The sequence below is a fragment of the Pleurodeles waltl genome, chromosome 1_2 (assembly GCF_031143425.1).
Source record: "Pleurodeles waltl isolate 20211129_DDA chromosome 1_2, aPleWal1.hap1.20221129, whole genome shotgun sequence".
NCBI classification, from domain to species: Eukaryota; Metazoa; Chordata; class Amphibia; order Caudata; family Salamandridae; genus Pleurodeles; species Pleurodeles waltl.
This window is the reverse complement of record NC_090437.1, coordinates 1285009613-1285033787: the sequence shown is the minus strand read 5'-3', so window position 1 is coordinate 1285033787 and position 24175 is coordinate 1285009613. Positions and strand designations below refer to the sequence as shown.

General features: G+C 47.0%; 1 protein-coding gene across 1 annotated transcript in view; it reads left to right on the top strand.

Moving 5' to 3' along the window:
- Nucleotides 1–24175, top strand: part of DNAAF9 (dynein axonemal assembly factor 9) — a 597478-nt gene that overhangs the window by 132145 nt on the left and 441158 nt on the right. The window contains exons 5-6 of the mRNA XM_069205040.1: nucleotides 1151–1247; nucleotides 7090–7196. Of these exons, the coding sequence (XP_069061141.1) occupies nucleotides 1151–1247; nucleotides 7090–7196 (204 nt within the window). The remainder of the gene's footprint in view (nucleotides 1–1150; nucleotides 1248–7089; nucleotides 7197–24175) is intronic.

The following is a 24175-nucleotide window of genomic DNA, read 5'->3' as shown; positions in this document are numbered from 1 at the left end:
TCTGATAACCAGGCCCCAGCACCAGTGTTCTTTCCCAAACACTGTACCCTTGTTCCACAATTGGCACAACCCTCACGCACAGTTAGGTCCCTTGTAAAAGGTACCCATGGTACCAAGGGCCCTGTGGCCAAGGAAGGTCTCTAAGGGCTGCTGCATGTATTATGCCACCCTAAGGGACCCCTCACAAAGCATATGTACACTGCCTTGCAGCTTGTGTGTGCTGGTTGGGAGAAAAAGACAGTCGACATGGCACCCCTTTCAGGGTGCCATGCCCACAAACCACTGCCTGTGTCATAGGTAAGTCACCCGTCTAGCAGGCCTTACAGCCCTAAGGCAGGGTGCCCTATACCACAGGTGAGGGCATAGCTGCATGAGCATTATGCCCCTACAAGTGTCTACGTCCATTCTTAGACTTTGTAAGTGCAGTGTAGCCATATTGAGTATATGGTCTGGGAGTTTATCATTACAAACTCCACAGCTCCATTATGGCTTCACTGAATACTGCGAAGTTTGGTATCAAACTTCTCAGCACAATAAACACACACTGATGCCAGAAGGGTATCAAGAAAAGTATAGGGAAAGCATTGTCTCCAGTGATTCCTTTATTAATGACAAAGTTGCAGTTAGAGAATAGTATTGCTATATAAGAGAAAACAAATCAAATTAGATTGTGATACCTACCTGCCCAAGAATATTTGTGTTTTTAAAAGTGCACATTTCAGCTATAAATAAGGGGTACAATGGCGTTGCCTGGACAATTAAAATGTGTAGTCTGAAATACATGTGTAGTTCTTTCTGACAATGTGTTTGGTATGTTTAGGGCATTGGCATCTTACTGCCAGAGCTGTTACCCTGGTATTTTTTTGTGAGCTACAGCTGACTTGTACATAAGGTTTACTGTCACTGCCTTTATTAAACTCCTGTGTGAAGAGGCTTAACCCCCATGCATGTTGGAGTATAAGGAAACATGTTTTATTATACGATTATGAATGTCTGCATTTACTAAACTGCAAAATGCTAATTTGTTTGCTAAAACGAATGCTTGGTATGCTGTGATAAGGTAAAATAATATAATTGTTTTATGTTCGAATAAAAATCATTATTTTAAGATTTACATTTTTTCTTATGGTTTGATAAATTTGCTTTGCAGTATGAAGATGAAGAAGCCTCAGAAGAATTTAAAATTGCCAGTTTTGTGGATATGGTCCGGGATTGTAATCGAATTGGCATCCCTTACAGCTCTCAAGGTGTGTTCCAGTGCTGTGTCTTCTTGTTTATGGATAAATAATAGTTTATATATTGTTATGCTGTATTTTTCTGAGAATTGTATATGGCTTAGTGAGAATTGTGACTGTTACTGAAAGAAAGACTTCAAATGTGTAGGTCGGTAGGAAAGCTTCGTATTCTAGAAAGAGTATACCACAATGGCATAGTGAATTGGTGGTTCAAAACAGGGAACATCTACAAGGGTGAGTAGCTTGACATTGATTTTACGTCATTGGGAAGATTATGCTTTCTGGCAGCCTCTATAGGGAACGTCTCTTCATAGAGTTCTCTCATAAGCATCATCCATGGTTCTAAGATGGTTTATCTGAAGTAAAAGATCTCAATCTATTTTTGATCCAAAGATAGTGTGTAGAACATCGAGTAACACTCGTGAAAAGCATTAGGCCTTTTATATAAACCTCTGACAACACTAACTATAGCATGGATAGCTGATATGACGGAAGGAAATGGTACATTTTTCTTGATAAGAGTTTGTTAATTTGTCTGTCAAACTGTTGGTGAACCCTAACAGTCTTCTGAATTTTGACACGGCAAACTTTTTACTGTTTATTTTTTAAGCCCTATTCGTTTCTTTTTACTGGTAGCCGCAAATTGGCAAACTGTGAAAGATTTATTGATTGCATAGTTTCTAGTTCTTTTTAGTTGTGATTAAACGGTGAAAGTATATTTTTTGTTAGTATCATGTAATAAGGTCGTACTTTTTAGTTTTGAGAAAAATGCACATGTTCTTGCCTTAGTTTTGTATATTAATAGTGAATCATCACCTCATATGAGTAAAGTAGTAACTTCTGTAAATGTAAGTAGCACTATGTTGAAAAATATTTTATATAAGTGAGGAGTTCGTTGCTGATCACGTGGTTTACAAATACAGAATCACACTTAAAGATGGGCTTCATACATTCATGGAGTGTCACTGAAGAAAAAGCATATATTTCCGTCTTTACTGTTGATCTCCGCTACATCTGTGCTGCGTTGTTGCGGTAAAGGCAAAATGCTGTATTAGAAAGCTTGAAGAGGGTTCCTCATAGCGTTGATGGTCTGCCAACGGGATGGAGAGACGGATGAAGTCCGAATCCTCTCATTGGATCTTTTCAGAATTTGACAGCGGGTGTGCTCAGAAGTGGTACTGGGTATATGGGTGGAGTCAGGGGCACAGTGAGTACTTGGCCTGAACAAGGTGAGAAAGATATGTCCTTGACTCACCAGGGTTCAGCTAACCTGATCGCTCGTCTCCAGCAAGAGGATTCACTTGTGGAAAATAGGTTGGAAACCTAACCAGTCCACAGTAGATTAAAGGGCGCAGCTCAATCCAGACCTACCTCCATCCTCTCCTCTTCTCCACCCAGTCTTGTAAAATCCCCACCACGAGCATTCCAGGACTCGAGGCAAGTGGATGATGGGTGGCGACAGGACATGGCACAACACCGGTCACCCTTACTTTACCAGTCCACCAGCAATTTCCGCGTTTCCAACAATAGAGATGCAGCAACCAAAAACGTCCTCTTCCAAGGCTCGTCAAAGATGCTTCCCTACATTGACCCCGCTATCCGCGTAGTTTTCATCGACTCCGTGGTCTGCTCCACAGCTGGATTCTGCGGGCACCCTGTGTTCGAGCCTCCAAGTACCAAGGAAGCAAGCCGGAGAAAGTGTAAAATGCAGCTACTACCCCGGCAGCCGAATGGAAAACAGAATTCAGTACAACTTCTCCGCAGTCGTGGCTGAATACAATGCTTTCTCCTTAAGATTAAAATGTGCTTTCTAGTCCTTCGCTTGAGCTGTAAGTGCTTGTCATATACCTCTTTGGCTTTTCTTTGTGCCAGCAGAACAGATGGCCTGTGGTCTCCCCTCCTCAGACTGGCTCCAGCCTCCTCCTAAAGCTCATGCTGTCCAACTCATTGGGCGAGGTGACTCTGGGTCCATCGCTGTGGAAGAGTCTCCCACTTGTACTCATAGACTTGTGCTCTTTCGTCACCTTACAGAACTCACTGACAACAAAGCTTTCCCTGCGGGCCCTCGCAAGCGCACCACGGACTGGTGTCACTTTGCCCACCCCGTGTCTTCCTGCGCCTTGAAACAATTGAGTTGGTCCTGAGTGCTTTTCTACCGTGGCACCAAGTGTGTTGTGCAATGTAAACTGTTCTGATTGGATTTCTCCAGATGTGGTTCTTTCCAGGGGTGCCTGGGAGAATGTGCTAGTGGGTCAGAAAAGTGACCGGCTGCCAGCCACCGGTGTCTGACTCACCTACTGAAATGGAAGAAAAGCATCATGTATTCGGCTGTAAATGTGGTCCACTTGGGGTGACATGCAGTCATACTTTACGTCATAATTCCCAAGGCGCGGTGCACGCAGAGGACTGAACGCGTTCTTTCTGCTCCGTCTGTATTTCAGCTTTTCTCTCATTGAGCTAAGCTATAAAACTCAGCAGCTCTCACATCTTTGTGTATTGTGTAGTGTTTTGGCCGTCGCCCTGGCAACAGAGACAGCTTTCCATTGTACAGCCAATAAATTATGGGTATAGGATGTGGGAAAACCGGGGACTGGTACAGTTATAAACCGGACTGTATTGAAAGTGGAGAGCTTCAGATTAGACAAAGGCCCGGCAGTGGACGCCCTCCTGTTTAGGAAGTTCCCTTTTTAGTACAACCTCGCGGCTTCAAACTCAAAAATAGATTTCCTTGAAGGTCAGTTTTTAGGAAGGTTTTGAAACAGTTTATTATTTTGGGAGTTCTGTAAACTTTCGACCATGAGTGGATCGCTTCAGTTTTTGTTTTGCTGCCGTTCAGAAAAACAGCAACCGCATCATGGAAAAAGTCAAATCTGAGCATATCCGCCCAGCACCTCTATAAACTATGTGATAACAGAATTAGGAAAAAATGAATAAAAACGGAAGGATAGTTTGAAATTGTTATAGCTTGTATTTGAATATATTATTTATTCTTAGATATTTATTTCTAGTTTGGGTTTGTGATATAAAGTAAAAACGACCGAGATGTGTAGCTGGAATAATTTCTCATACCATGCTCCCCATTGGCTTTACTTCTGCCACTCAGGTGCTTACAAAAGTGAAGGCTGTGGGTGCTGCCCAGCTTCAGAGGTTGGGACTACATGTATTCCTGCACCTCGATGACCAACTACTAAAGGCAGGCTTTCCAAAGTTATTCATAGACCAACTCCCGGGGAAAGTTTCACCTTCAATGAGAAATTTCACCTAAGCCCCACACAAAGATGTCCAATCATTGAGGAGTTTCAGGACACTGTGAAATTCGCGGTTGCAGCAAGTCAGGAACATTCAGGATATGATTTTGATGTTTCGGGATCAGTCCTGGGTTTCAGTAAGGATGGCTCCGAGGGTTCTTGGCCGCCCTTGCTTTGTGCATCCTTTTCATCCTGAAGGCCAGGTGGCAGTATGGGCTCTACAGTGGTACCTCAAATTTGAGAGGGCCCAGCATCAGAGATGCCTCTCCACCAACATCCCGATCATGCAGAATACAGCTCAGGATCTTCTGTGGTGGCAGACTAACTCCAATCTGACCTGTGGTAGGCGACTATCCTTCTACCCAGACAGAGCATCACTGCTGGGTTGGGGTCGTTTGTCAGAGGTAGAGATCAGAGCCCTCTTCTCTAGCAGACGACTGACTCCATATCAGTGTCCTGGAGCTTCCAGGCCATCTAACCTTCCTCTTGTCCATTAGAGGGAGGCTGGTACAGGCCCTTAAGGCCTACATGATAATCGTGGTACTACAGGGTGGAGTGTGCAGGGTCAAGACTGGGCAGCCAAAAGCAGCATTGGCAAACCAGTCCCACTCATTTCTTCTCCCCCATTGTCTCTTTTTCCATTCATCTATTCGCTCTCCCATTCTCTCCTCTCTCTTTTCCCTCTGATCTATTTCTCTATACCTCCCTCCATCCCTCTTTTTCATGCTTGAAGTTGTGCCACAGCTATTAGCCTCAGGGTACAGGGGGAAGTAACAGAGGCACCAGCAGAGCTTTCCAAACTGGTCTACAAATTCTCCAGCCCGGTCCTTGATCCTGTGTTGGGACATGATACTACGTCTCTTGCGGTGGCTGGAGCAGCGGAGCATCTTCCAGAATGCCAGTCTCCTTGTGGGGCCTCAGAGTGTCAGAATGAACAAACTAAGCAAGCAGCGGGCGATGGATCATTAGTGGTTTCTGCATCCTGAGATGGCAGAGGATGTCTTTGAGCAGTGGAGTATGCCCTAACTAGATCTGGTCGCCACCTTTGAACGCTCAGTGCTAACACTTCTTTGTCATTCTCAGTGACCTTGATTGGGCCAAGAGTGTGTGGGACAGGAGTTCCTGAGCCATGCAGACAGGATTTGTTTGGTGCGGCACAAGTCATTGCACACCAGACATTTGTGCCTCATTCCAGAAGGTATGGGATTGGAACTAATCGTGTGTTCCAAATTGTCTGGTGCGACTCAAATCATCGCACACCAGACGTTGTGCTTCATTCCAGGGAGGCGCTGCATTGATATAGTTTTGTGTGTGAGAAGAATTGTGTGGTGCAGCTCAAGTCATCGCGTACGAGCCATTGTGCCTCATTCCAGGGCGGCACTGCATTGGTCACTTTGCATGTGCAATCAAAATCGTATGGTGTGACTCAAGTCATCGTGCACCTGACGTGCTTCCTTTGACTGAGGTACATATTTGGTAGCTCTTCTTGTGCAACCAGGACCCCTAGGGCAGCCCAAGTCATTGTGCCCCAGACATGGTGCCTCCGTTCCTGGGAGGCGCAGAATTGCTAATTATTTGTGGATTGGAGTGTCTGGCTTGGCACCGCTTTGAACAGTGTGCGTCCCAAGCGAACCTCTCCTGTGCTTTACAGTCTGGGGCCCGTGCCGGAAGGCTGGTGTGGAGACCTTCCTGAGTTGTGGCCAAACTTTCATTTGTCGATTTGTTCCCTGATCAGCCATTCTCTCTTTCGACCCCCCCCCCCCCCCACCCACCCCACACACACCTTTGCCCCAGGATCCTGAATAAGTGTAAACATCATCCGCGAGCTGCCTAGTATCCTGGGAAAGGTTACTGCATCTCTAGCTCTTGGGGGCTGGAATTGCTTGGAGGGTGGAAGAAGGTTTGGGTCCAAGAAGGGTCTGCAAAACTATTGACCACTCACCTACTGAATGTCAGGGCACTGCATTAGGATGCTGGAAAAGTGTGATTGCGAGTGCGTGTATACTAGCTGGCCTGATATTCGTGGCTCCATGTAGCAGAGCAGGTGTGTGGTAGTGATTGTCTGTGGTTAACTACACCTCACAGCACTGGTGCTGTGCCCGTTGTTTACTATTACTGTTGGTGCAGAGGCCCTATACAGCTTTCACAATTTTTTTTCTAGTCCACGAACAAGTTGATTTATAATCCTGATCACGTAAAACACTCTTATTGTTTAATGCATGTTTGATTGTTCTGTGGTGTTGTGCACTCCTCCTTCTGATGGATCTTGAATGTAGCCACATGCTCTCTGCAACTAATACTGGTTAGATGTGACTCTGTAACTTAAATTTTGTGTCACACATTGCTCAAAAACATTTGTACCTAAACTTTCATGGCAGCCAATCAGTAGCACACATTTCCCATACCTCAACAATCTGTTAATGTATATGGGTGAGAAACGAGTTCATACAAAGTAGTACAAGTTATTTGATGTATGGGCTTGGATTAATAGTCATAATAGCCCTCTTACATCTGATCCTTTGACCTATCTGATTGTCTTGAAAATAATGTGAGAAGTTAGAAGATGACTAAATAATCCAATTGTTGCTTTTCCTTTTCCTCTCTAGGTCATCTGCAAATGTTTGATATGTTCAATGTGGAAAAATGGCCAATAGTGCAGGCCTTTGCACTGGAAGGCATTGGCGGAGGTGGATTTTTTACCATGAAACATGAGGTAGGTTTGTGTATGATTTACTTATTTGTTTTGGCTGCTTGAGATTCTGATCACCTCTAGCCTAAAGGTTGTGGGTCTTTCAAAATATGGAGCAACATTAAAAAAAATTGTCCAATTTAGAGCTTAAGATTGTCTTTGAGAAATTAACTTAAAAAGATTTGCCTAAATTGTTTCTCGAAGAAGCAATTTTCTTTAAAGTTCTGTCTTTCGACCATTAGAATAAACATTTTGGAAGAAATGAGTATATGTGCTTTTGATACCATAGTGTTGATTTGCACTTTTCTTTTGTTTTTGATTCCTTGCTATTGGGAATGCAGGTGCTAGAGATTACACCTTAGTAGTATTAAAAAAAAATGTGTGAGGTGAAATTGATACATAGTATGCCCTTAGGGTGTTGACCATCCCCACCAATTATTGTTACAAGTGAGCTTATTTACTTGAAGCCTTAACTAATAACTTATTTATATTTTTTGTGAGTAGAACATAATCTAAATATAGCTGTAAGAAATGGCTAGTTTAAATTCCATGTCTTCATACATACATCTTACAACCAAGGTGGGCACAGATGATTGTAGGACAAGGTGCAATATAGCCTGGATTTACCAACTCAAAAATCTTGTGGTTTTCTGATCTTGTGATGTGAAGAACTGTAGCAGAGTTACTGTATATGTAACCTTTTCTAGCTATCCACTTTGGTTTCTAATCAGTGTAGGGATTGTCAGGCTCTCTTCCATGACCTAAGGTGTGACTGTACCCCACATGTTAGCTGTCCTCTCTCGATATTACTCTCTCTACTGCTGAGAGGGCAAGTGTCCTGAAACTGGATAGTGGGAAAGTGAGGTCCAGTGTAAGGAAATGCCTTCTTTGCATGGTTACCCCTTGACTTTTTGCCTTTGCTGATGCTAAGTTATGATTTGAAAGTGTGCTGGGACCCTGCTAACCAGGCCCAAGCACCAGTGTTCTTTCCCTAAACTGTACCTTTGTCTCCACAATTGGCACAACCATGGCACTCGGGTAAGTCCCTTGTAACTGGTACCCCTGGTACCAAGGGCCCTGATGCCAGGGAAGGTCTCTAAGGGCTGCAGCATGTCTTATGCCACCATAGGGACCCCTCACTCAGCAAATGCACACTGCTTCACAGCTTGTGTGTGCTGGTGGGAGAAAATTAAGTCGACATGGCACTCCCCTCAGAGTGCCATGCCAACCTCACACTGCCTGTGGCATAGGTAAGTCACCCCTCTAGCAGGCCTTACAGCCCTAAGGCAGGGTGCACTATACCACAGGTGAGGGCATATGTTCATGAGCACTATGCCCCTACAGTGTCTAAGCAAAACCTTAGACATTTTAAGTGCAGGGTAGCCATAAGAGTATATGGTCTGGGAGTTTGTCAAACACGAACTCCACAGTTCCATAATGGCTACACTGAAAACTGGGAAGTTTGGTATCAAACTTCTCAGCACAATAAATGCACACTGATGCCAGTGTGCAATTTATTGTAAAATACACCCAGAGGGCATCTTAGAGATGCCCCCTGAAAATATACCCGACTTCCAGTGTAGGCTGACTAGTTTTTTCCAGCCTGCCACACACCAGACATGTTGCTGGCCACATGGGAAGAGTGCCTTTGTCACTCTGTGGCCGGAAACAAAGCCCGTACTGGGTGGAGGTGCTTCTCACCTCCCCCTGCAGGAACGGCCATGCACCAAAGGACCAACAAACTCCTGTGAACAGCGGCTCTGTTCAACCATCTGCAACTTGCAACAAAGAAACAACTTCAATGACTTTACCTTTCCCGCTGGAAGCGTGAGACTTTCCACTCTGCACCCGACGCGCCCGGCTCGATCTGCGGAAAACCAACACTACAGGGAGGACTCCCCGGCTACTGCGAGCCCGTGAGTAGCCAGAGTTGATCCCCCTGAGCCCCCACAGTGACGCCTGCAGAGGAAATCCAGCGGCTCCCCCTGACATGCGACTGCCTGTAACAAGGGACCCGACGCCTGGAACCAACACTGCACCCGCAGCCCCCAGGACCGGAAGGAACCGAACTCCAGTGCAGAAGCGACGCCCAGGCGACCCTCTGCCTAGCCCAGGTGGTGGCTACCCCGAGGAGCCCCCCCCCCCCATGCCTGCCTGCATTGTTGAAGAGACCCCCGGGTCTCCCCATTGCTTTCAAAGCAAAACATGACGCCTGTTTGCACTCTGCACCCGGCTGCCCCTGTGCTGCAGAGGGTGTACTTTCTGTGCCTGCTTGTGTCCCCTCCGGTGCCCTACAAAACCCCCCTGGTCTGCCCTCCGAGGACGCGGGTACTTACCTGCTGGAAGACTGGAACCGGGGCACCCCTGTTCTCCATTGAAGCCTATGTGTTTTGGGCCCCTCTTTGACCTCTGCACCTGACCGGCCCTGAGCTGCTGGTGTGGTAATTTTGGGGTTGCCTTGAACTCCCAACGGTAGGCTACCTTGGACCCAACTTTGAACCCTGTAAGTGTTTTACTTACCTGTGAAGCTAACAATTACTTACCTCCCCCAGGAACTTTTAATTTTTGCAGTGTCCACTTTTAAAAAAGCTTATTGCCATTTTTGCCAAAACTGTACATGCTATTGTGATTATTCAAAGTTCCTAGAATACCTGAATGAAATACCTTTCATTTGAAGTATTACTTGTAAATCTTGAACATGTGGTTCTTAAAATAAATTAAGAAAATACATTTTTCTATATAAAAACCTATTGGCCTGGAGTAAGTCTTTGAGTGTGTGTTCCTCATTTATTGCCTGTGTGTGTACAACAAATGCTTAACACTACCCTCTGATAAGCCTACTGCTTGACCACACTACCACAAAATAGAGCATTAGAATTCTCTTTTGCCACTACCTTACCTCTAAGGGGAACCTTTGGACTCTGTGCACACTATTTCTTACTTTGAAATAGTATTTACAGAGCCATCTTCCTACATCCAGGATGTATGGGCCATCAGATGAGTGTTTGAAGTGAGAATGGCCCATGTTTTTCTCAAGTTGGCTGTTCAGACCCTCCAGGCGGTTAGAGACAACATTGCAAGAAAGGGGACAGAGTAATTGGTTACAAGTCTGAACTAGGGATTTGTAAGGAAGTAGACAACACCTGACTCTCACACATTGTGCCATTAAAAAAAAAAAACTAAACCGTGTTGTAGTGTGTGTCAAAAACACAACTACCACAAACCAACGTTAGCGGTAAAATATAAACATCTTATATTATCCTAACTATGAATGGACACTGGATTAATAGGACTATATATAGAACAGGAAAGTTCTGAGGTACAAGAGCCACCTAGAAAGATGGCACAAAAGACACCAAAGGGTCATGGCTCTCCACAAATGAAGAAACTGGGTACAGAATCCCTCAAAAAAGCAAAGAAAACTGCTTCAGAGCCGGCCACTCCTCCTAAAGTACTTCACAGATTTAAGAAGCCTAGCTCAGCACCGTCGATGATGCCATGATCGTTGATACCCTCATCGACGACTGTTTCATCGGTGACACCGGTGGTGGTAACCATCTCCATGTTGACGATAGCGGCTGCAGGATCTTTGTCGACAACATTATCATCCTCGTCGACGAGGCGCCCCACCTCGTTGACGCTTCCCTCGCCGACGAGACTCCCGTCGTCGACGATTTTGACCACACCTCCATCGAATATGATGCCTCTGACGACACTCTCGTGGAACGGTCCAACCGTTGTCGGCTATAATGTTTCCAGCGACGACGGTATCGTCAACGCCCCGTCGACGACAACTGGTTTCTTGTCTTCAACGCCAGGACTGTTCCCAACCAAAAGGCAAAGACCATCTACGTTACTTTTGGGTCAACCTGCGCAACATACTCTGCTTAAAAAGCTCTCTAAAGCTCGTTTGACACCTGTTACGTCACCAAGCAAAATTACAAGGCTCTTGCCATCTAGGTTTTTAGATGGCGATGATGAGGATGAAGACTCGGATCAGGATACAAGGTTTGGACATATTATGACCCAGTACCACAACAGCAGGTAACAGTGTCTCTGCCCTCCGGTCTAGCATCCGAGCTCCAGGTTATGCTGGTGGATTACAGAGAACGCTTCTACCCTCAGCCGGGGAAGGATCCAACGCCAGCAGTCTCTGCTCCAGCAACTCCGGCACCTCTGCCAGTTTTTCCTGCGGCGCCACAAATTCCTCTTCAGGCTCCACAGAGTCCACAGGTCCAGGCCTCTTCTGATGAAGTGGCAGCGGATGGGGAGGTTCTCTCCTATCAGGACGAATGGGATGAGTATGTACACCTGGCACCCCCTTCACCGGAGCCGTTAGCAGTCGAATCTCCTCCTGAGGATATTGGCTCTTTCCATAACCTCTTAGAGAAAGCTGCAACGAGGTTTGAGCTGTAGTTGTCATCTATGCTGCAGGACTGTTTTCTATATGATTTTAAAGAGCCGCACAGAAAATAGGTCAGGGCTATACCGATCATTGACCATGTCTGGAATCAAGGGCTAAAAATAATGAAAAACCCAATGACAGTGCCACCGGTGTTACCAAAGCTGGACAAGAAGTATAACGCAACGGAGGACGCTCCTGCGTACCTGGTGGGTCACCCCAAACCAGACTCAGTAGTTTCCCAGGCTGCCCAGAGACGCTCCAAGAGCCCTTAAGTGCCTTTATCGGCTCCTCCTGATAAGGACGGAAGGCACCTGGACAATATCTGTGAAGAGGTTCTCTTCTATGTCGGCAGTTGTAGTCCGTGCCGCAAATTCCTTGGCGCTACTGGGCAGATATGACAGACAGCTGTGGTCTGACGCCTCCCATTCTGTAGAGGATCTTTCAGATTCAAGCAAGTCGGAAGCTAAGAAGATCATTATGGAGGGTGAGTGAACGTCTGCAGAGGTGATTGACTGCGCCCTGGACATTGTGGCCATGGGATATCCGCTTCTGGCTGGTTCCAACCATCTTAAGGTGCCAGGTATGGCTTAAAGCCACTCATTTCAGGCCGGATGTCCAAACCAAGATATTGGATCTCCCGTACGATGCCCAAGACCTGTTCGGCAAGCATGTCGACGATGCTCTTCAGGCAATTAAGGCTGATACTGATACTGGCAGGTCTATGGTATCCCTACAAGCGCACTCTCTTTCGGGGAGCCAGTGGTAGAGGCCACTCCTCCTTTCGAGGTGGCTACCAGTCTTTGTGTTATCCAGCCTACTCCTCCCAATATCAGTCATCCAGACCCCAGTACCATCAAAGACAGCCTCTGACGGCAGCATACAGCAGACCTCCTCCTAGAGGAAGATCGGGAAGGCAGTCCAAGGACGCCTCGCGTAGGCAATGACAACCTCCAGGGGCCGGCTACCCCTCCCTCTTTGACTCGTCACCTACAACGTTGGAGGCAGATCACAAGTGGCAAATGGGTTCTGGATATCATAACTTATGGTCACCTACTAGAATTCACTTGCAAGCATCCCGAAACTCCACCTTCCCGGGAGCATCAACGACATCTACGTCGTCTCCTAGAGATAGAGGGCATGTTGTCCAAAGGGGCGATAGAGATAGTCCCCTCTTCGCAGCGAGGAAGAGGTTTTTATTCTCGATTCTTCCTCATCAGAAAGAAGTCCCTTTTGTGGAGGCCCATCCTGGACCTGAGGCAGCTCAACAAATATCTCAAAAAGCAATCCTTTCGTATGGTAACTTTGAAGGATGTACTACAGCTTCTCAACAGAGGCGATTTCATGGCTTCCCTAGATCTGCAGGATGCGTATTTCCATGTACCCATTCACCCCAAACACAGAAAATTTCTGAGATTCATGGTAGCCAGCCAGCACTTTCAATTCAGAGTGGTACTCTTCGGACTCAAATCCGTCCCCCGGATTTTCACAAAATGCTTAGCCCCAGTTGCTGCATATCTGAGACGTCTCAAGCACAAGGTATTCCCATATCTGGGCGATTGGTTGCTAAAGGCTCCGAGTATCTCTGTCCTACGTCGCTCCCTCAGGACCACGTTACGTCTCTTCCAACAACTAGGTCTCACTCTCAACAGAGACTAGTCACAGCTTCAACTTACCAGAAGGATAGTGTTTCTGGGTGCTATATTGGACACGATTCTTGTAAAAGCCTTTCCTGCAGAAGAACGTCAACTCAGGCTTTTGACTGTGGCAGACTCAGTTCGAAGAAAATGTCTCTTTCAGTTCGGAGGCTCAAATCATTGCTTGGGATGATGTCCTCCTGCATCAGCCTAGTTCTGCACTGTCGTCTTCGGATGCGCCCTCTTCAGGAAGAGCTCGACAGTGGCAGCAGGTGCAAGGGTCCTTCGGGAGACATAATTCACATAACAGCAAGGATAGCCGACTCCCTCCAGTGGTGGTCAACGCCTGCAAACATTTCAGTAGGTCTGGAGTGCCTGAATCAAATCCCTCCGTTTACGATCATGACAGGTGCTTCGATGGAGGGTTGGGGAGCATGTCTCCAAGATCTGCAAGTCAGTGGCAGGTGGCCCCATTCTCATGCGACGGTACACATCAACCTCCTCTAACTCAGAGCTGTGGATCTTGCACTACAACCTTTTCTGCAGAGAATCCGAGGTTCGTCGATGCTTGTCCGGACGAACAATACGCCCACCATGCACTACATAAACAAACAAGGCGGAACTCTGTTTCACTTGCTTTCCACAGAAGCTCAACTCATCTGGACCTGGTGCATTCCGAATTCAGTGCACATATGGGCAGAACATCTCCCGGCAGTCAGCAACACCACAGCATATTCACTAAGCAGGCTAAACACATCTTCACACGAGTGGGAGCTGAACCAGACAATGCTGGGTGCAATCTTCCGCAGGTGGGGGACACCAAACCTGGACCTCTTTGCAACGTCTCAGAACGCGAAATGCCGGATTTATGCAAGCTGGCATCCCCAACCAGGGTCGTGGGGAAATGCCCTTTCGATAGCATGGTTAGGGATTTATGCTTACGCCTTTCCTCCGATACCCCTTCTTCCACGAGTCATCAGCAAGATCAAATCGGAGCCCTGCCAGATCATTCTAATTGCTCCAGCCTGCCCATGTCAACCGTAGTACACAGAGCTTTTGTTGCTGTCTTCATGTCCTCCCATCAGGTTAGCACCCATACTGGACCTGGTCACCATCAGTCAGGGCCAAGTGAGGCATCCGGATCCCAAGCATCTCAGATTACGTGCATTACTCCTGAGTTCAATGAATTTGGCCATCTAGATATTCCCATTGACTGTCAAACAGTTTTAGCTCAAGCATGTTGTAGGAAGTTGGCTCTGTATGTACTATTTCAAAGTAAGAAATAGCATGCACAGAGTCCTTAGAGTGCTTAGAGGTAAGATAGTGGCAAAAAGAGAATTCTAATGCTCTATTTTGTGGTAGTGTGGTCGAGCAGTAGGCTTATCAGAGGGTAGTGTTAAGCATTTGTTGTACACACACAGGCAATAAAGGAGGAACACACACTCAAAGACAATTCCAGGCCAATAGATTTTTATATAGAAAAATATCTTTTCTTAGTTTATTTTAAGAACCACAGGTTCAAGATTTACAAGTAATACTTCAAATGAAAGGTATTTCACTTAGGTACTTTAGGAACTTTGAATCAGCAAAATAGCATGTACAGTTGTCACAAAAATGCCAGTAAGCTATTTTAAAACTAGACAGTGCAAATTTCAACAGTTCCTGGGGGAGGTAAGTGTGTGTTAGTTTTGCAGGTAAGTAAACCACCTACAGGGTTCAAAGTTGGGTCCAAGGTAGCCCACCGTTGGGGGTTCAGGGCAACCCTAAAGTTACCACACCAGCAGCTCAGGGCCGGTCAGGTGCAGAGGTCAAAGTGGTGCCCAAAACGCATAGGCTTCAATGGAGAAGGGTGTGCCCCGGTTCCAGTCTGCCAGCAGGTAGACTTCGGAGGACAGACCAGGGGGGTTTTGTAGGGCACCGGGGGGACACAAGGCAGCACAAAAAGTACACCCTCAGTGGCACGGGGGCAGCTGGGTGCAGAGTGCAAACAGGCGTCGGGTTTGTAATGGAGTTCAATGGGAGACCCAGGGGTCTCTTCAGCGAAGCATGCGGGCAAGGGGGGGGGGGGCTCCTCTGGGTAGCCACCACCTCGGCAAGGGAGAGGGCCACCTGGGGGTCGCTTCTGCGCTGGAGGTCGGATCCGTCAGGTCCTGGGGGCTGCAGGTGCAGAGTCTTTTCCAGGCGTCTGGTTCTTAGAAGCGGTCACGGGGAACCTCTGGATTCCCTCTGCAGCCATCGCGGGGGGGGGGGGTCAACTCTGGCTACTCACGGGCTCGCAGTCGCCGGGGAGTCCTCCCTCTAGTGTTTCTCTGCAGGTCGAGCCGGGAGCGTCGGGTGCAGAGTGCAAAGTCTCACGCTTCCGGCGGGAAACGTGTGGTCTTTAAAAGTTGCTTCTTTGTTGCAAAGTTGCAGTCTTTGTGGAACAGGGCTGCTGTCCTCGGAGTTCTTGGTCCTTTTAGATGCAGGGTATTCCTCTGAGGCTTCAGAGGTCGCTGGACCCTGGGGGACGCGTCGCTGTTGCAGTTTTTCTTGAAGTGGGGGGCAGTTGGTGTCTCCGTCTTCTCTGCAGGGCTTCAGGTCAGCAGTCCTTCTTCGTCTTCAGGTTGCAGGAATCTATCTTGCTAGGTTCTGGGGGCCCCTAAATACTCAATTTAGGGGTGTGTTTAGGTCTGGGGGGTTAGTAGCCAATGGCTACTAGCCCTGAGGGTGGCTACTCCCTCTTTGTGCCTCCTCCCTGAGGGGAGGGGGGCACATCCCTAATCCTATTGGGGAAATCCTCCATCTGCAAGATGTAGGATTTCTAAAAGTCAGTCACCTCAGCTCAGGACATCTTAGGGGCTGTCCTGACTGGCCAGTGACTCCTTGTTTTTCTCATTATCTCCTCTGGCCTTGCCGCCAAAAGTGGGGCCGTGGCCGGAGGGTGTGGGCATCTCCACTAGCTGGAGTGCCCTGGGGTGCTGTAACAAAGGGGGTGAGCCTTTGAGGCTCACCGCCAGGTGTTACAGTTCCTGCAGGGGGAGGTGAGAAGCATCTCCACCCAGTACAGGCTTTGTTACTAGCCACAGAGTGACAAAGGCACTCTCCCCATGTGACCAGCAACATGTCTGGTGTGTGGCAGGCTGGTAAAACTAGTCAGCCCACACTGGAAGTCGGGTATGTTTTCAGGGGGCATCTCTAAGATGCCCTCTGTGGTGTATTTCACAATAAAATGTACACTGGCATCAGTGTGCATTTATTGTGCTGAGAAGTTTGATACCAAACTTCCCAGTTTTCAGTGTAGCCATTATGGTGCTGTGGAGTTCGTGTTTGACAGACTCCCCGACCATATACTCTTATGGCTACCCTGCACTTATAATGTCTAAGGTTTTGCTTAGACACTGTAGGGACATAGAGCTTATGCACCTATGCCCTCACCTATGGTATAGTGCACCCTGCCTTAGGGCTGTAAGGCCTGTTAGAGGGGTGACTTATCTATGCCATAGGCAGTGTGAGGTTGGCATGGCACCCTGAGAGGCGTGCCATGTCGACTTAGTCATTTTCTCCCCCCCAGCACACACAAGCTGGCAAGCAGTGTGTCTGTGCTGAGTGAGGGGTCTCCAGGGTGGCATAAGACATGCTGCAGCCCTTAGAGACCTTCTCTGGCATCCGGGCCCTTGGTACCAGGGGTACCAGTTACAAGGGACTTACCTGGATGCCAGGGTGTGCCAATTGTGGAAACAAAGGTACAGGTTAGGGAAAGAACACTGGTGCTGGGGCCTGGTTAGCAGGACTCAGCACACTTTCAAATCATAACTTGGCATCAGCAAAGGCAAAAAGTCAGGGGGTAACCATGCTAAGGAGGTATTTTCTTACACAAGTGCACACAGTAGCAATAAGACCTATACCTTCAAATGAAAGCAGTTTTGTGTATGGTGTACTGCGAATAACATTCATCCGCTTACATCTGCTCCAGAACAGGTCTTGCCGTACCTTCTCCACCTGGTGATGTCTGGTCTTGCCCATGCCTCTATTAAGGTTCACTTAGCTGCTATCTCCAAATATAGACGACTATCCAAAGGACCATCCCTCTGGTCTCATCGACTTATAAAGCAGTTTATGAAGGGGTTATTCCGATCCTTTCCTTCAGCCTCCATCTTGGCAACTGAATACAGTCCTGAGTCAGTTGATGAGGAGCCATTCAAACCTATTCATAAATCAGACATTAAGTATCTTACCTGGAAGGTAGCGCTCCTCTTAGCGTTAACATCCGCTTGCAGAGTAAGCGAGATTCAAGGCTTCACCATCCAAGAACCTTTCATGAGGTTTACAGACGATAGTCATCCTACGGACAAACCAAAATGTATTCCAAAAGTGCCAACTGATTTCCACATTAACGAGCCAGTAGTGCTAAAGACTTTATTTCCGCGGCCTCAGACTGGGTCAGAAAGATCGCTGCATTCCTTGGACGTCAAACGATGCCATAAATGTTATTTGCAGTGGACATCCTCAATCCTGAAGTCCAGTCAGCTGTTTGTGGCATTTAGTGCGCCCAGGAGAGGGCTTTCTGTTTCTTAACAAACCATCTCTAGATGGATTTCCAGTGCCATAGCCTTTTGCCACCAGAAAGCTGGTCGACCTCTGGACACTAAAGTTCGTGCAGATTCTACCCGAGCAGTGTCCACGTCTTGTGCACTCTTCTCTGGGGTATCCCTTCCAGACATCTGTCGTGCAGCCATGTGGAGGACAACACACGTCTTCACGAAACATTACTGCCTGGATGCTGAGATGCTCTGTGATGCCGCAGTGGGTCAAGCAGTTCTTAGACATTTGTTCAGATAAGATGAGCTGTTTGTTTCCCTCCATCTGCTTCTCATGTAATCACATTTTCTGTTAGTTCTTAACGTACCTTTCTTGCATATTCATATATGTTTAAAAGCGTTATTTTATTGCTTTGCATGTAACTGTGTGTTAGTTACTGCTTGCTAATCTTATTCAAGTATGTGAATCTATGAAAGTTCCAATACTTAAGTAAGAACTAAGTTACTTACATGTAACTGTAGTTCTCCAGTATTGGAAACTTTCATAGATTCACATGCGGCCCACCCGCCTCCCCCGGAGGGGCTCACCTTCTCTCTTCTCAGTGTTCTGGGTTATTTCAGCACTTGTGCTTGGAAAATCTGAGGGGCGGCAGCTCCTCACAGGAGGTTCTAGAGGGGTGAGGCAATCTGATAGGTTCACGTTTGAGTTTGGGTCTCTTTTACAAAACGACTATGATGGGTTATTGTATTGAGGCCTAGTTCATGTATTGTGTGCATACATCTTCAGGCCTGGTTTTATATTCCACTGGGGACTCCCATCTCGACGACGGGGAAGTATTCAAGCATGTCAGTCTATAAAATGTTCCAATACTGGAGAACTACAGTTAAAGGTAAGTAACTTATTTCTTCCAAAGTGCTTTTCATGTTCCTAAGCTTTCATCATATATGATCTGGAATGGAGTTTGGGAACAGTTTAATGAGGGATTCTTTCAGTTTATTGAAATGTGGTAAGGAAGCTTATTTTATAGAGGCTGGGAGTTTGAGAGCTGATGAGAGCCACGTGAGAGCTTCAGTTTTTTTATCCATGTGCTACGACTAATTAGTGTGGATAGTTCATAAAATTAAGTAGGCACCTTTGCACACTCTTCCCCTTCGATTGGTAGCCAACTTAAGGAAGTCATGATTGGTGTGATGTGATCAGCGCTGTACGCCGAGAAAAAGCATGTGCAGAAGCTTTAACTGGAGCCTGGTGAGTTTTAGGGATAAAGTATGGAAAGCATTCTCGTAGTCCTCTCTAACTAGGTAGGACTATCATTTGAATTACTCCTTGTAGATATTGTTCGAGTAAGAAGGGTTCTGATGTATACTTCTAACTGCAGATTCCTCAGACTGGATGCTATCGCTAGCAAGGCTCCTGTGTGCTGCTAGGTGGCGCCCTGTAGCTTTGTTGAATCTGTGCTGCCCTGGAAGTGACAGAGCAGAGCCGTATTTAAGCGCCACTGCTACCTGCTGACATCAGTTTTTTCTGCACCTTTTAATGTGGATTTGGGGCTCTACTTCCAATTTTATTGGCCGTCTGATTACTCCTGGCGATGGAACAAACTCCAATGTGCTAAGGAGCATCCCCTCCTAATACTAAATGTTTTAAACCATGCTGCAACTCTGGGCATGGACCTGCATTAGGTGTTTCTCTGGTGTTTGGGCTTAGAACATGACTCAAAGTTGTGCAGTAAGTGTGCCCTCATGCATCGAAAGGCGATCTGAAAAGCAAAGCTATGCATTTCCCAAAGAACAAGTCATGGACCTTGTGTATGTCCTGCTCCAAGTCAAGGGTGCAAACTTGTTAACGCTCCCAGTGCCATTCCACTGCGAGATCTACTTCACAGCTCAAGTCCTCTCGCAAGTCAAAATCAAAGTCCAAATGCAAGTACAAGAAAGCAAATCGGGACTAAACCCCATTCCACCACTCTCTATCAAAAGAGGAGATGCAAGGGTATCTTGCTGTTGGTCTGTCTCCCTCCAAAATTCTAGTTGAGTAGCAGATTCTACAATTGATTCTGAAGAGCCCAGAATTTCTCGAGTCATTGGCAGTGCTGCAGCAAATTGACTCTTTTAATGAGGCTTAGTGCATGGAGGAGGCTGGCCTGGTTTGTAGTGGATACCGAACATACTTACACTAGGTCCAGTTATTCCTTATTAGTGAAATGTAGACGGTGTCTAGAAGCCAGGCTCCCTAGGGGTAGTGTGGATGAGCAGCCAAGGCCTAACTAGGAGACATGCAAAGCGTATGCAATACCCATGAAGCCACACAGTACTCACACACATGAAAGAAAATACTCAGCGTTGCAAAAATAAAGGTACTTTGTTTTGGTGACACAAATGCCAAAAATACCAAAGTCTGCACTCTTAGGAGGTAAGTAATACACAAATTATATACACTAGTACGCAGAAATAGCTGTAAAAAACAGTCAGAAAACAGTGCAAATAATGAAAATCACAATAGTTCGAAATGGGCACAGTGGGAACACAAACAATATACTAAGTAAGTGGAATGCGAAAATCTGTTTTCCACCTAGGCAAGTGTAGTGTGTAGAGGGGAGCTGGGAGTATTACAAAACACCAAAGGTAAGTAATAGAACCCACCCCAGAGCCCAGGAAAGCAGGAGTAAATCACAGTAACTTTCCTAGAACACACAAGAATACGAGAAAGAAGATTATGCAAGAACCAGAAGAGACTGCAAGACACCAACAATGGATTCCTGGACCTGAAGACCTGTGGAAGAAGGGGACCAAGTCGAAGAAGGACTGAAGAGTCCAGGGAGAACAGGAGCCCCTGCTAACCCAGATGAAGGTGCAAAAGAGGAACCACTGGTGAGGAACAACAGTCAGTATTGCACCCAAGAAGACAGATGCGGGTTCCTAGTTGGTGCAGAATATGTCCCACGCCAGATGGATGAATGCAGTCTGGTTTGCTTCGCTGGATTCCGCCAACAAGCCTTGGCACACGCAAAGCTCGCGGTTAGCGGAAAATGGCACTGCCCGGGACCAAGAGGGACCTGGTGGACTCTACACAGGAGGGAGAGACAGAGGGGGCTCTCAGCAACTCAAAGAGCCCTGAAAAGGCCAGGCAGCACGCACAGGAGTCCCACGGCATGGGGACAAAAAGGGTGCAAAAGGAGGCCCATGGAGCACTACACAAAGGGATACCACGCCGCCGGAGAACCATGCAGGAGGCTGTGCGTCGCAAGAAGGATTGCTGGGGGCCGGAGCTGCACGGTGCATGAAGAACTTCGTAGAAGGATGCCAACAAGTCTTGGCAACTTCAAAAAATGCGGTGATACTATCTTGCGTGGGGAGGCCAGCTGTTACCCCCACCAAAGTTGGACGTCTGGACAACTTCAGTCCACCACCCTTGTTGCTGGATCCACGCACTTGTTCAGGAGAAGGAACCCAAGCCACAGTCATCACTGCAGAGGGGTGCCTGCTGAAGCAGGGAAGTGACTCCTTCACTTCAGGGGAGATTCCTTTGTTCTTCTGGTGCAGGCTGAAGAAAGGCAGTCCTCGAAGGATGCACGACTTGGAAACAGCTGCAATTGCTGGCAGGAGCTGTAGATACAATGTTGCAGAAGTAATCTTTGCTTCTTTATTGCAGTTGTAGAGTTCCTGGAGGGTCCAGATGCAGTTTCATCGGTAAGAATGTGTAGTAAAGGATGCAGAGGATTCCTGCTTCGGACCAGTATGGCAATTTTGTGTGAAATCCTGGGTTACCAGTATGCAGTGACAAAATGTAGAGGAGGGAGAGCATAATCACTGGGGTCCTGATTAGCAGCATCCCAGTGAACACAGTCAAACACACTGACATCAGACAGAAATTGGGGGTACTATGCCAAACAGAGGGTACTTTGCGACAATGCTGTTATTTGTTGTTCTGCCAGCTCCATCTGGCACGCCTCTGGCAGGAGCACCCTGTTGGATAACCATTAACGGATCCATTCTCAGTGCCTTCTGACCTTTTTGCATGTGCTAGGGACCCTGTGCCGACTTCAGTACAGGCTTCCATCTGGCATCCACGATCTGTCTGTCTTTCCTTTTGTCAATGAATGATACTAACAGCACCGGAGCTGGTGGCGGATCTGGGGCTTATTTCCTAGTCTGACCCACAAACAACTACAGCCCTATCCAGACCACAGTTAAAATATGAAGTTAGTTAAGTGCTGCTGGTGCCATACAGGCTGACTCATCCAGCTCCTCTACTAGGTCAGACGTGCCATCAGAAACGTCACTTTCTCTGATTCTTACCAAAGCTTACCACCTCCTAAAGATGATGGGGGGGTGGTGCTTGTGGAGGATGGGTATGATCTCCCCCCTCGTTGTGATTACATTTTTTACTTGGGCTTAGAAGACGCCAGTGTTCTTCATTCTTTCCATGAGGCAATGTTTAATTTGCAATATCGACCACAATAGGATAGAGTGCATCATTTACAGTGGTAGTTTAAAGAGCAACTGAGGTCTTTAACTTATAACTGCCCTAAAGCCTGGACCAGCCACATGTACTCCTTTGCTCCCCTTCACTGAGGCCCTCACTGATAACCTAATAGGCACCTGGTCAGATCCCGGTTCTTGTCCACTGGTACATAGGTAGGTGGCCAGCAGTCACAGACCGCCAGCTTACAATTTTTCTTTCTTGCTAAACAACAAAATCCAGAGAGTCTGGTTGTTCAGGCTTCCACCAGCACGTTTAATTCCAGTTCATTGCCCACAACGTTTCCTGATAGGCAGTCTAAGGGATTGAAGCATTTGGGAAACAAATGTTCTCCTCAGTTAGACTAGCATGACATTGATCAATACAGCTTGCTTATCGGGCCAATATATGATTGCTGTCTGGGACATAGTCAGCAAGAGCTTGCTTATGGTCCAAGAAGACTTTAGGACCTCACTTGTTCAAACAGTTTAGGATGGCCAAGACGCAGCCAAATGCATGATTTGTCCTGGCCTTGATATTACTGTGTGTCTGGGATGGGCGGTTTACACAAGTGTGATGCTCCTCTGTCGTGCGTGGATGTGCTCCACAGGATTTTCTGTAGACTGACGTGCCTCTCTAATGTATATGCCTTTTGATGGCTAACGCCTGCAGCAAGACAGCAGATTCTTCCTTGGGCCATTTCACCAAAGTAGAGCCATGGAACGCTCTCTGGCTTTTGACCCCTGCCAAACAGTTCCTTTTCCAGTTCAGGAAATTCCAAGGCTACTGGAGGAGTCCAGTCTGTAGCCAACATTTGTCTACCCTCCACTGCGGCAGCAACCACCAAGCTGTTATAGTTTGCCATTTGTGTCTCACAACCACCCGTGGGAGGCAGGATCCAGCGTTTAACCCTAGGGTGGCTATCTGTCACATCTGACAGATGATTCCTTCAATTTATCCGGTATGGCTATGACCTACCCTTTCTTTCTGCTCTGCCAAATCCCCCCCTTGCCCCTAAAACAACTGAGCGACTCTCCAAGAACACCTGTTCATTCTGTTGCAAAGGAGCTAATAAGAGTGTTCCGAGTCAGGAATAGGAGAGGGTTGCCACTATTGCTGTTTACTTGTGCTGAAGAAGGATAAGGGAACTTAGACTAATTTTAGATTTTTGACCTCTGAATGTCTTCATGCAAAAGGACACATTAAAAATGCTTACGCTGGCCAAGATCCTGTCTGAACTGGATCTTAGTAAGTGGATGGTGTCCTTGGACCTGCAGGATGCAAATTTGCATGTACCTAGACTACAGTGAGGAAGGGCTGCATCACTGCTGGGTTTTGGAAGCCGTCTGGATGAAGTGGAGATCAGAGAACCCTGGTCTTTGTTGAAACCACTACTCATATCAACTTGATTGAGTTGATTGGCATTCACTTGACCTTGATGGCCTGCCAACTCTCTATCACAGAGATGCTGGTGCAGGTCCTCATGGACAATACCACGTCCTGAGCCTGAAGGTTCTGTGCCTCTGCATTTGGTTAAAGCATCAGCAGATATCCTTGATTGTGAACCACAAGGTGGGTTCCTTGAATGCCAGAGTGGACAAGCTCAACAAAACAGTGTCAAGCAGATCACAAGTGGCATCTACATCCTGAGGTGGTGCAGTGTCTATCCCGTCAGTGGGTATAACCAAGGCTAAGGCTTTTCACCATTGTCAAATGTGACAGTGATTTTTGTGCATTGTAGTTTCTGCGAGAACACTCACTACCAGATGCCTTACAGCTGGAGTGGAACTTGGGACTTTCATATGTTTTTCTACCTCTGCATCTCCTGCCCAGATTTCTGAAAAAGATCAGTGACCACCAGACCCAGGTCTTGTGGTTTCGGATTGGGCCAGGAGAGTGTGGTAGCCAGAGCTGTTGGGTGTAAGCACCTGTTTTCTGATCAGGCTGCTACTTCAACTGGACCACCAGTCTCAGCAAAAAACCAG